The sequence below is a fragment of the Hippocampus zosterae genome, chromosome 2, assembly GCF_025434085.1.
Source record: "Hippocampus zosterae strain Florida chromosome 2, ASM2543408v3, whole genome shotgun sequence".
NCBI lineage: Eukaryota > Metazoa > Chordata > Actinopteri > Syngnathiformes > Syngnathidae > Hippocampus > Hippocampus zosterae.
The window spans coordinates 29,152,787-29,165,758 of NC_067452.1; the positions used below are offsets into that span (position 1 = coordinate 29,152,787).

Sequence of the window (12,972 nt, forward strand, 5' to 3'; positions counted from 1 at the left end):
AAAGCCATGCTGGGATGAGTTTGGTGTGGAAGAACAAGAATGGATTCCTCAAGTCTCACAATTGAGACTTCTAATTTCATAACTAGACAAAGTCCATATTCCTAGATGATTGAATGTTGTTTCAAACATATATTCCTTTTTTTTTATTCTGTTAATTACAACTTCATATGCTCTTTTGTTATAGTGTGAGAAGAATAAAGGTGACCGTGTTCTGTGGTTAGAGTTTGCCAGTTGAATAGGACAGATGATAACTGCATGTTCATGTTTATGTAATTAACCTCACCTAACGAGAAATAGCAAACAGAGCCATCAGTTTGGATTTGAACTGACTCTTAAAGCGATTGTCCTGTCCCATCTCTACACTCATGCTGTTGAACATTTTGGTCAGTATTAGGGGCGTGCATATCTCTATCAAAAGAGGATTCAATATGTCTCGGTACATAAGGGTACAATATGATTCAAGAACGGTACATTTTCAAGTGGAATTATTTTATTTGGTTCGTTTCAATAGGATTTGATTCAATATGATACGACGGCCCGGTAGTCCAGTGGTTAGCACGTCGGCTTCACAGTGCAGAGGTACCGGGTTCGATTCCAGCTCCGGCCTCCCTGTGTGGAGTTTGCATGTTCTCCCCAGGCCTGCGTGGGTTTTCTCCGGGTGCTCCAGTTTCCTCCCACATTCCAAAAACATGCGTGGCAGGCTGATTGAACACTCTAAATTGTCCGTAGGTGTGAGTGCGAATGGTTGTTCATTTCTGTGTGCCCTGCGATTGGCTGGCGACCGGTTCAGGGTGACCCCCACCTACTGCCTGAAGTCAGCTGGGATAGGCTCCAGCACCCCCCACGACCCTAGTGTGGATCAAGCGGCTCGGAAGATGAATGAATGATACGACGGTAGCTTTTGTCACATTTATTCATGGAACAACATGTAAAAATCCCCAAACTATTGAAGTTAGTTAAATTTAAAGAAACATCAAAACTAATGACCTGTGCAATTTTCACAAAAGACGATTTGACACGTATCTCGTACACAGGGTGTGATCCAATTCAAGAATGGTACATTTTAAAATGTAATTCCGTTCAGTTAAATCCAAATCGATTTTCCAGTTGAAATTGGATTTCATTACACCATTAGTAAGTTTGCATTTGGAAACTAATCAGTGATTCTCATCTATATTAGTGTGCTGTGAGAGATGGAGCAAGATTCTTCACTTCATGTATTTTCGTATGCATTGTATTCATTTAAGAGAAATATCGATTGTAGTTGTCAGAAAATACAATTAACCTGTGGATCCAACTGTTGCAATTCATACAATAAAATAATACATATGCATTCAACTAAAAGGCCCACATTTAACAATAGCTACGTGCATTTGTGATTAGATGGAGACGAGATCATCATTATTTCAGTAGACTTTTTGTGACTTGTGTTTTCTATCTAAGATTTTTTTCAAACGTGTTTCTTTTCATGTTGAACTGGTGAATGCTGATTTAAAAGCATTGTGATCTACATCTCGACATACAGTATGTGAATGACCATGAATTAATTCCAACCTACATCTGATGAGATTTTGGCAGAACTTCCGTAGTGACGTCATCGACCGTCGGCGTTCGGGGTGACGCAGACGGCGTTGGACGTAGCACGGCAGAACGGACGCGACTAGCCCAAGCTAACAGTCACACGAACCAAGCTACACAAAAATCCTCACCGGCAGCTGTTTTACTACACCAGCGAGTAAGTCCGTCGCTTTGCTACGGTGTTTTGGTCGAGTGCGGATAAGGCTTGACAGGTATTTGTCGTTCCGTGGCTTGCTAATATTACAGCTCTGACTGGTTAGCTGCGAGGCTAATGTCCAGAGGAAAACAGCGGCAGCATCGATGCTGCTAAGTAGTTCGCTTGCTAACGCGCGACGTGACCGAGTCGGACACGATTGCAACTGCACTGCAAGGATATGCGCATTTCGATGTACATCCGGCGGCACATTGTGTGCAAAATCATTACGCTGCTAACTTTGAACCACGGCTTGTGTTGGGGGATTGATTCAGTGAGCGTGATGGGGGAGAATGAGGGCGCAGCATCACCTGATTGCCTGTGTGTATTCCATGCTACATGGCTGGACCATGGTAATACGAAAATATTAGTCTTGCGCTGATGTTGTTTTGATGTATTTGTTATTTTAATCGTAGCTGAAAATTACAATGCATATAGAAAATAGCGCATAACTACTCCACCTTTAAAATAATTAAATAATAAGACGACGACATCAGGGGTCCTTAGAATACAACGCATTTGATCTCCGGCTGCGACAGCTTTTCATGTTTGTTGGAAAAGTCAAGTCGCGTTTATAAAACGGCGGAACATGTATAGCATATATAATGCCGCAACACAAACGAATTCAGTCTAAACTAATGTTTGGAACCTTGATATATCACATTTATTTAAAATATAAACAGTAAAAGCTTCATTGTGCCTTGAAAAAAATAAACCTCGTAACTGCGCATGACGTTGCCAACCAAAGACTCCCTTTATGTAATTAAACAGGAACACAACAATGACAATAAGCTGGTTGTACACACCCTCTAATGCAAGCTTGAGTCTTTTGTCCACAGTTCTAAAATATTTGTTGGGCGGTTTTTGTGCAAAGTAATTTTCGTCTGTAATGTTTCTTGGATTGTCAATGGGCATTTCAGTGTTTTGTGTTAAAAATAATAGTGTGGTGGTAGTACTTCTGAAAAAAAACGTGTAGGTCTGTAGGATAACAAATCAAATCCAAAATAGCCCAAGAGATGTTTAGGGGCCTGTGTGTGTGTGTGTGTGTGTGTGGTTTATTTTATTTATTCTTTTTGTTTTTGCAGCAGCAGCATCTTTGTGTCGGTCAAAAGGTCTTGCCCAGTCACCAGCTGAATGAAATCATGCAAGGCTGTTTGTGAGTCAGGTAACCTGTCATTTTTTGTCTTCTCTGCTATCTTTTCCTCTCTTAAGTTGGCTATAAAAACAGAATTATGTGATAGGAGGTGGTCGTGCAAGTGATGCACCATGGGCTATGACGTGACGAGGTTCCAAGGGGAGGTGGATGAAGACCTACTCTGTCCCATATGTAGCGGAGTTCTCGAAGAACCAGTGCAGGTATGTCACTCGGTATATTTACATGCAGTTTAGAGGAGCAGTAGCTCAACTAAGGCTGGATTTGCAATGCAAGTGACCCACATTCCGATTTGTTTTTTTGTTATTACAAGATGGCAACAAAGTTGGGTATTTTTTAAATTTATAATCATTTACATTCTGTGCCGATGATGTTGACATGTAGTTGTTTGCTTGTTTTCTTTCATGTGTTCGCTAAAGGTAACCACTGTCAATGCTTCGTATGAAAAACATTTCTCACCCATAAAATATAAAGGAGTCAAATAAAAAAACGTCAGGATGGTGGTAGCTGAGCTTGCCTTCTTGTGCAACCTAATGAAGTATTCTTATTTCACACTGCAAAGTCATTCCTGCATGTTGTTCGTGATCTCAATATTAAATAAAGTACGGTACTGTGCTTTTTTTTCACTCAGCAAATCAATAATATTTGATGCTGATGTATCAATGCTGAAAATATACTTGCTTTCTGCTGGAATGACGTCAAGTTACTGTGAATGACGTACAACCTAAGATGTATTTTATTATCTTTCTAATTGCTCCACTTATGCATCTATTGGCAAAGCGATCAATGCACCGTGTCTGTTTTAAAGAGCCATTTGGCGCTTCACAGTGCCTGCAGGTTTGTGTGTATATAAACTTGCATGGCTTCTTTTGAGAGGGTCAACTCAAACGTGTTTATAGGACATAAAAACTGTCACAACGTGCTCTACAAAAAGAGTGAATAAAATGGAAAAAAAAAAGTCTGGTCTCTGGTTCAGATGCAGCAAAATTGAGTTTATGAAAACATAAAAGACAAGTAATAATCAAATAATACACATGACAAACACATCACTAAATCCAGGATGAGGATACATGTTCACATGGCTCGAGAGTTTCTCGTAATCAGTTTTGTGAAGAAGTGGACAAAAAAGTGCCCTTGCTTGTGGGGTAGGTGATCAGGGAGAAATGGATGGCCAAACTATGGTCGCGGGTTTTAAAATTTTTTAATTACCGTATTTTCACAACTATTCGACGCACCGTACGGTTGGGCGCAGTCTCATTAATGGGTGACATTTCTGTATTTTACACATAGACAAACCGCACTGTCTTAATGGGCGCAGTTTTACAGTGGTAAAACATACGCCAGCTTAAACATACGGCATGCATGCGCACACTCTAACATGTTAGCTTGAAGCATACGGTAGCATGCCAAGACATACAGATAAGATAAAAACACGTTTTTAAAAAGGCAACGAAAGCAGAACTGAGTTCAGGGGTATTTTATTTAGCCATCGTACAATGTTCTCACGTTTTTCGATCAATCATCACCCAGAAATCCATCAAAGTCCTCATCCTCTGTATCAGAAGCAGAGGACTGCACATCCCAGTTGTCAGTGAACGCATCACATGCTAAAGTGTGAGTTGCTACGCATTGCCGAGCGGAAAGAAGGAGCAGCAACAGCAAAGTCAACATTTTTCTCGTGTGAAGCTTTCCCACATTTGAAAGTAAAGAACAGAGCGAAACATGGTGGCAGTGCGTGTGTGTGTAGAAAGAATTGAACAATTGTGCAAGTACCGTAATCCATCAACAACGCCGCGTTCCCTCTCGTTGTTGCGTATTGTGGCGTAACTCGCCCAGCGCTGCCTCTCACTCTTTGTAAAGTTGTGTTTGCCATCGATCATCCATTGTTCCCATGCCGTTCGCAACTTTACTTTGAACGTCCGGTTGATGCCGATGTCCAGCGATTGGAGTTCTTTAGTCAAGCCTCCGGGAATAACGGCAAGCTCAGAGTTCATTTGCTTGACTTGGGTTTTTCACCGCTGCTGTGAGATGGGCGCGCATGCCAAAAGCATAACCGATGGCATGAAGTTTGAACTGAGCTTCGTAGGCGTGTCTCTTTGTCAAATTTATTTTCGGGGGTTCTTAGAAACCAAAACCGGAGTTGTTTTGCAACAATGCACATTGCCACACTCTATACAGGTGTTGGTACCTGCTTGCGGCGTCCCTTTAGCGTCCACTTACACGCCCACCCTTTACCCATTGGCGGACTGCTTCCCAGCATGCCTGTCCTCTCTCTCTCCCTCTCCATATATGTATATATACACGCCCACCCTTCCCTGATTGGCTGACTTCTTTCCCGCATGCTTGGCCACAGTCACTTCCGCCTTTTCTCTATATAAACAGCGTGTCAGCTGTCAGTCAGATTTTGGAATTCAGCGCATACAAAAGACGCTCCGCACCATAAGGCGTCCTGTCCATTTTGGAGAAAATTTAAGACTTTTAATGGCGCCTTATAGTCGTGAAAATACGGTACATGAAATTAGCACATCAAATGGACAGTTTAAACTTTCCATCTCCTATGGCTCATTGGTAAACATGTTCAAATAAAAAGCTGCGTTGAATTGCTCAACACAATGGCCAGCACACCACAGAGTTGGCTGGAGGAACTATTCCTTCATCTTTTTTGTCTGAGTGCTTCTCTGTGTGCTGTAGGGTGTTCCGCAGGGTTCTATTTTGGGCCCTTTGCTGTTTTCACTGTATTTACTGTCCCTAGGTTCTATCCTAAGAAAACATGTTGTTTCCTTCCTTCCTGCCATGTTGATATTTGGCTTTTGGATGAAAATTTAAACGTTTTATTTGTTTCCAAATGTTTTACCTCTCTGAGCTCCCCCACCTCTACGCACCTACCCAGGGCCTCAGGTCTGCGCAGCAGATGCTCCTGTAGGTACGGAGGCCTAAGCGGATGCTCGCAGAAGATCGTGCCTTTTCTGTTTCCCGTCCTTCTTTTAGGACTGACCTTCCATTACATTTTAATCTAACTCCCTCTCTGCCCATTTTTAAAACTCGTCACATTTTTATTCTTTGGCTTCTAATTCAACGTAAGATTTGGCTTGTTTAAGTGTTTCATGGTGTCTGCTGTATTTGTTAGTGTTAATTGATTGATGAATTGATTCATTAATTGTTCATTATTAATTACAAAAATATATATTTATGAATTTGTGTAATTAATTTACTATATTCACTGTCTTTGTTATTGTATGATTGATTTTTACTACATGTACCGCACTTTGTTTGCAGTAATGGTTGTTTTGAAGTTCTCTATAAATAAAGATGTGTTGAGTTGAAAAGTTGCAAATTCAGATGACATTTCCACCCTAAAAGCACCAGCTCTGAATATTGAGGTATCACACAAACCCACGTTAACACACAGTTAAAGATTGAGGTTATTCTTCCTCTAGAGGGCGTCCAAGTAGCTTGAAACAAGCAGAGACCAGAAGACATGTATGGCGTTACACATTTGAAGTGGAAATGTCCTGCCGTGCATTTGGTCCGTTATGCACATTAGGAAGTGGGTCCATTTGCAGACGGAACCACCCTTTTGCGTCAAACATTGGCCTCCATTCTAATAAGAGTTGTGTCTCGACTATCAATTGCCGGGTGTGTCCTGCACTTGTCCTCTTTCTAAATAGACACCACTGAAAGGAAGAATGGTAACTGTAATTATCACAGTGCAGTGATGCTATTTTGCACACTTACTCAAGTATTGCTCACGCTGGTGCTCACCAAAACAGGAGGCCCTCATGACTCACTGGTTCTGAGTTGCATCAACAGTCTCTCAGATGAATGGCAAGTGTATAGTCTTACCGGGTCTCTCTTGGGCAACTTTCACTGCAAGCCTTAGGCCTTAATGATCAATTTGGATTTTCCGGTGAAATCCGATTGTTTTCTGTGTGTGTGTGTTTGTGTGTCTGGGGGGCTCACATTACATATTAGATGCGACCTCCGTCTGTCTGGTGTGTGAACTTATGTGTCCCCCACGTGACCCCTCTGCGCAAAAGAGGAGGCAACGTCACTCACAACGTAGTGTTTGTGGAAGTAAATGTGGTTTGGCATGTCGGGGCCAAGCACGTGGTAGGGACTCATCTTTTTATTATCTCAGAGGAGCGGGGGGAGTAATACATATTTTGGGGAAATGAGACGAAGCTTTTCAATCTCATGTCATGGAGATGTCACGAAAGATCATGTCATTGCCCCACAACTGAACAACTGTGCTGTCATTTTCAGGCTCCCCACTGTGAGCACGCCTTCTGCAATGCCTGCATCACGCAGTGGTTCGCCCAGCAGCAGATTTGTCCCGTGGACCGCACGGTCGTGACGCTTGCTCACCTGCGGCCCGTGCCACGCATCATGCGCAACATGCTGTCCAAGCTGCAGATCAGCTGTGACAACGCCAGTTTCGGCTGCACGGCGACGCTTCGACTGGACCAGCTGCAGTCGCACCTCAAGGACTGCGAGCACAACCCCAAAAGGCCCGTCAACTGTGAGGAGGGCTGTGGGTGAGTGGCTGGCGTTCTGTTCATCTGATGCACTTCTTGTCCACTTGAATGATCTTTGTGAACATGCAGATCAGGTGTTTCCAGATCCAGTCCAAAGGAGCCACTATCCTGCACGTTTTAGATATTTCCCCCCTCTAGCACACTTGATTCAATTAGACACCCCTGCCAGAGACCTATTAAGTCAGATAATAGTGAAATCCACCATTGATTCTAGATGTCTTGACAACACACCTAACCCTTGCTTGTCCGGATATGATCATATGTAAATCCAACATGACAAAATACATTCTTAACAATCCAAAGCTGTCTGAGAAGCACCTCGTAGCTCATCCTTCTTCTCCCACCGGCAGCCTGGAGATGCCAAAAGACGAGTTGCCCAACCATAATTGCATCAAACACTTGCGAAGTGTCGTCCAGCAGCAGCAGAGCAAAATTTCAGATCTGGAGAAAACTGTGGCTGAACATAAACACCAGCTGGGCGAACAGGTAAGTGCGTCTGCGCGTGTCTTTCATAAGTCAAGTCAAGTCAACAGTATTTATAGAGCACTTTCAAACAGCCATCGCTGCATACAAAGTGCTGTACATGGAGCGATTTAACATACACGATAAACAGTAAGACGAATGGTAATAAAGGCGGTAGAAAGCACCAAGCAGTAAAACCAAGAACAAATCTAAGTCATGGTGAGTCAAATGCCAAAGAATACAAGTGAGTTTTGAGGCGCGTTTTGAAGATGGGCAGTGAGGAGGCTTGCCGAATGTTCAGTGGGAGGTCATTCCAGAGAGAGGGACCAGCAACAGAAAAGGCTCGATCCCCTCTGAGCCTCAGTTTAGTTCTTGGTACTTCTAACAAAGACTGGTCCACAGACCTGAGGCGCCGGGCAGGTGTGTAGGGGCGGATGAGCTCAGAGAGGTAAGGTGGCGCGAGATTATTTAGAGATTTGAAAACAAAGAGGAGGATCTTGAAAATAACTCTAAAATCAATGGGGAGTCAATGAAGGGATGCCAGAGTACTAAACAAATAGTCGTTCTTAGGAGCTGCTATAAATGTCACTTGCCCATACTCACAAACTGATTTGGTGTCTCTGCGACAGATAAAAGGAGACTTTTTCACCATGCTCATGTAAATATTTCTATTTCTTGGGCAAGTTCTCAATCAAACACGTCAGGTTCCCTCGCGTCATTGTCAGAGTCAGTCTCGTTGCCGTACGGCTCATCAGAATTGATTTCGGCTTTTGCGAAAGCTTGAACAACGGTGCCAGCAGACGTTTTAGCCCAAGCACCGGCTCTTTACAGTACGGTACTCTATTCTGTGCTTGCAAGTCCAAATTCAGAGTTGCGTATCGTCAGTTGGTGGTCACTTTATGACCTAATGACTGTTGAAAGTGTTGTGTTATAGCCTACTCACTGTGGCACTCTCCCACTCCAGAAGCGAGACATTCAGCTGCTCAAAGCGTACATGCGTGCCATCCGCAGCGCTAACCCCAATCTGCAAAACTTGGAGGAGACCATCGAGTACAATGAGATCTTGGAGTAAGTCCCTTCTTCTTCTTTGCTCTCACTCTGAACTCACCGCCTCAAACTTACCGAAGGCTTGAGAAGTCTCAGCATCTTTGCACCATTTCCACAACTGCGGCGACAATACGGCTCTTTTCGCTATTGATGCGTTTCCATAAGCACAAGCAGTTACTATTCCTCAGACCTTTTTAGTATGAAACAACAACTCATCGTTGGTGTAAACCACTGCTACTCGTTCATTGATCGAGATCAATTGTCATTGTAATGTTTGTGGATGCTTAGCTGGACTGTGCCATGATAAGCTTACGCTGTTGTCTTAGCTGACAATCTCCACTTTGGCCTCAAATAGCATTCACCTCCTAACCGTGCCTAACAGCCAGAAGCCATGAAATTACAGTTGCATCTCGATAAAGTACAAAAGTTAATTTATTTAGAAAATAATAAAAAATACAACACATTTATAAAGACATGGACACTCTAGCACACTAGTGTAAAGCCAATTCCAATGAAGCTGAGACATTGTGTTGAAGATGAATAAAAACCGTAGACAATGATTTGCGACTCCTGTTCAACCTATATTTAATTGAATCCACTCGAAAGACAAGATATTTAATGCTCAAATTGTTCAACTTTGTTTTTAGCAAGTGATAGAATTTTATGACTGCAGCACGTTTCAAAACAGCTGGGACAGGTGGCAAAAAAGACCGAGAGAGTTGAGGAATGCTAATCAAGTACCTGCTTGGAACATCGCACGGGTGAACAAGCTAACTTGGAACAGATGGGTGCCGTAAGTGGGTATTCCCTGAATTGCTCAGTCATTCACAAGCAAAGATTGGACAAGAGTCACCTCTTTGTGAACAACTGTGTGAGAAAATATGTCGAACAGTTTAAGGTTGGTGTTCCTCAACGTACAATTGGCAACATTTTTGTTATTTCATCATCTACAGTCCATAATATCATCAATAAATTCAGAGAATCGGGAGAAATTAATGCACGTAAGCGGCAAGGCCGAAAACCGACTTTGAATGCCCGTGGACCATTCTCATCCAAGACAATGCCACCGAACCCAAAACACAATTGAAGCTGCGGCTGCTCTCTGGGGAGTCAAGGGTGAAAATGATCACGAGGTTGACCAACACGATCATACCCTGATCTCGCCAATGATCTCCTCCTATTTTGATGGAATAATCCAACTGCTGTCTGTTTGGCACTGACTTGGTCTGCCTCAATTCAAGAATGTTCACACCTGACCGAATGAAGAGCACCGAGAATGAACATAAACTGCATCCATGGAGCCTTTTGCTTGCGCAAGCCCCCCTTTATCGACGGCTTGTTTTTCAGGTGGGTGAACTCCATGCAGCCCGCCAGGGTGACTCGCTGGGGCGGCATGATCTCCACCCCCGACGCCGTGCTGCAGGCCGTCATCAAGCGCTCGCTCATCGACAGCGGCTGCCCGCTCTCCATCGTCAACGATCTGATTGAGAACGCCCACGAGCGCAATTGGCCGCGGGGGCTGGCCTCGCTGGAGACGCGGCAGATGAACCGGCGCTACTACGAGAACTACGTGGCTAAGCGCATCCCGGGCAAGCAAGCGGTTGTGGTGATGGCCTGTGAGAACCAGCACATGGGGGAGGACATGATCCTGGAGCCCGGCCTGGTCATGATCTTTGCGCACGGCGTGGAGGAGATCCTATAACTACACTGCGACCAACAAATCTGGCTTATTTCAGGAAATTTAAAAAAAAGTGAACTGTTGATACCTATGCCTTAAGGAAGGACAAAGATGCTATCAACGTGGCAAGTAGAGCAAATAATGTGACTGATACAATAAACAATGAGTGATGTTTACATCAAATTATATTTAGTGCATTATACATTCTGATTGTTCTGGTAATCGCATTGTAGAGTGAAACACTTTTCAACGGTTCATTCGAAGAGGAACCGTTCTGCTGCATGGGTTTGCCATGAACTCTGAAGCTTGTCTGGCATCAAGCGAACCAATCGTGGCACAAGAAACAGTGGATTTTGAAACTATTTCAGCCATTTGGGTCCATTGTTTGTCAACACGCTATAGACTTTGCTTGCTAACGGGCTACTCGCGTCTTATCAAAGGCGTGCATGTACCACCATCCAGCACACTCCTATTTGCGCTGGATTCATGAGCACCACGTTATCAATTGTATCAATGCGTTGGTACCTCGACCATGTAAATGTTTGTAAATACAAATACTATATTGACACGAAGATGTCATTATCTTCCTCCCTTCTCTGATTCCATATTTCCCCTGCTTCTTTTTTTTCCATTGAAAAAAATGATTCTTTGGTTGGTTTCACATATTTGTGTTTAACGAGCCGTTTCCTGGCTTTAAGATAATTGTCGCGCTGTTTATATTCCTTCAAGGTGTCCAATTCGCGTTGTCGAATTTTCTGTGCCATTTTGTTTTATTTATTTTGTTGCCTTTCACATGCCCTCGCGCAAACACACACACAGTGCTTGAAGAAGAAGTTTGCCTTTTTCGGTGTATTTGAAGTTTGTTGCAGGAACAAGATATTGTGTTTTCTGTAGTTTTTTGTTGGTCAGCTGGGTGGAGATGTAAAGTGATGCGCTAAAGTTCAAGTTTAACATATGTATAGGAAATATGTGTTAACCGCAATGGTTGCCTTTGTTCTTTATGTTGTCCATGTAGTCTGCATTCAGCAAACATCTCGATCTAGTGGTCACAGCGTGGAGATTGTAAAACATATTAGTGAAGTCACGCTTGTGACTTAAAAAGTATATCCTCTCACCACTTATCCTCATAACTGTACTGAGACAAATATGACCCACAAGAGCAGTAAAAGCAACTTTGTATTGTATCCTTTTGTTATTCTCTTTGGTAATGCTTTTCATTTGTTTTGTGTTCGTGTATCTCGTGGTACAGACAAATGAATGAAATGTCAGAAGTTTATTGTCAGTGGGGTAACCGTGAAATTTCAGCATTCCAGTGCCCTTACAATAGGTCAGCAACCTTTTTGAAACGTCTGCTTCTTGGTTACTAAGGCTAATTAAGGCTACCACTTGTATGTGTGCTTCTGAATTAAATTTGTTGAAATTATGTTGGGTTAAATCATCACTTTGCACCCTCTGGCTTGTCTCCACCAATGCGATGTGTTGATTGTGACAGTTGACTGATTTTTTTTGTTTAATATTAGCGGTAGTAATTACCCAAATTTCACCAATGTGTGATTTAAAAAGGAGTGGTCACAAAAATGAGATACTGCTCACTCCTAATTGGTCAAAATTGTCCTGACTGCTGTGTACATACGATATGGGTAGGTCAACAGTATTATGCAGCTAAAGAGGTACTTGTGAAGAAAAAAAATATTGGTTACCAGAGGTTAAAAAAATATTGTAATAAAATAACCAATAGATTGAATATACTGTAGTCACTTTTTAAATTACATTATTGGTTTAAAAAATAGAAATAAACACATCCACTGTCTCATTGTAACTTTGCCTTTCTTTTAAACCTCATCTTTGAAAGACCTGGCCGATATGTCTGTTTTAGAAATTGTACATGGCCCTTGAGTACAAATGTCATCCCACCGATGCTATACAGTACAATTTGAACTACATTGATAAATTGTTTCATTCTTGGTATGTTTTTTTTAATCTACATTTGTATTGACAGTGTTCAGGATAGTTTGATAATATGAAAAAAATGGCGGGGACGCATCATCTTCAGAACAGACTGGATGGTGGACGGATTCCCCTGTCCTGTATACTGTAAATGCATTTCCTTTTTAGCCACACCGTGTCATCAGGAGCCTTTAGGTGGCGCTGTAGTCCCAGGGTGCTGTCATACATTTTGTAAAAGCTCAAATCAGGCCAGCGATTATTTCAAAACACGGCTCATTGCATTGGGGTCAAGCCGACGGAAAGTTTTAACCGCTAAACCGTTTCACGAGCGCCCGAGTCTTACCTCCCGACCTGGATGACCGCGCTTTTGTCTGACACC

General features: G+C 42.7%; 1 protein-coding gene across 2 annotated transcripts; it reads left to right on the forward strand.

Moving 5' to 3' along the window:
• The first annotated feature begins 289 nt into the window (after positions 1-289).
• On the forward strand, positions 290-12,067 carry rnf41 (ring finger protein 41). 2 transcript variants are annotated; one of them, XM_052059536.1, is made up of 8 exons: positions 290-383; positions 1,569-1,735; positions 2,860-2,936; positions 3,013-3,127; positions 7,188-7,459; positions 7,810-7,945; positions 8,886-8,989; positions 10,316-12,067. In XM_052059536.1, the coding sequence occupies exons 4-8, from the start codon at positions 3,038-3,040 to the stop codon at positions 10,668-10,670; spliced, it is 957 nt and encodes a 318-aa protein (XP_051915496.1). In that variant the 5' UTR covers positions 290-383; positions 1,569-1,735; positions 2,860-2,936; positions 3,013-3,037; the 3' UTR covers positions 10,671-12,067. The 2 variants fall into 2 exon arrangements, with proteins under 2 accessions (XP_051915496.1, XP_051915495.1); XM_052059535.1 differs by having other exon boundaries at positions 291-383; positions 2,857-2,936.
• The last annotated feature ends 905 nt before the right edge of the window (positions 12,068-12,972 follow it).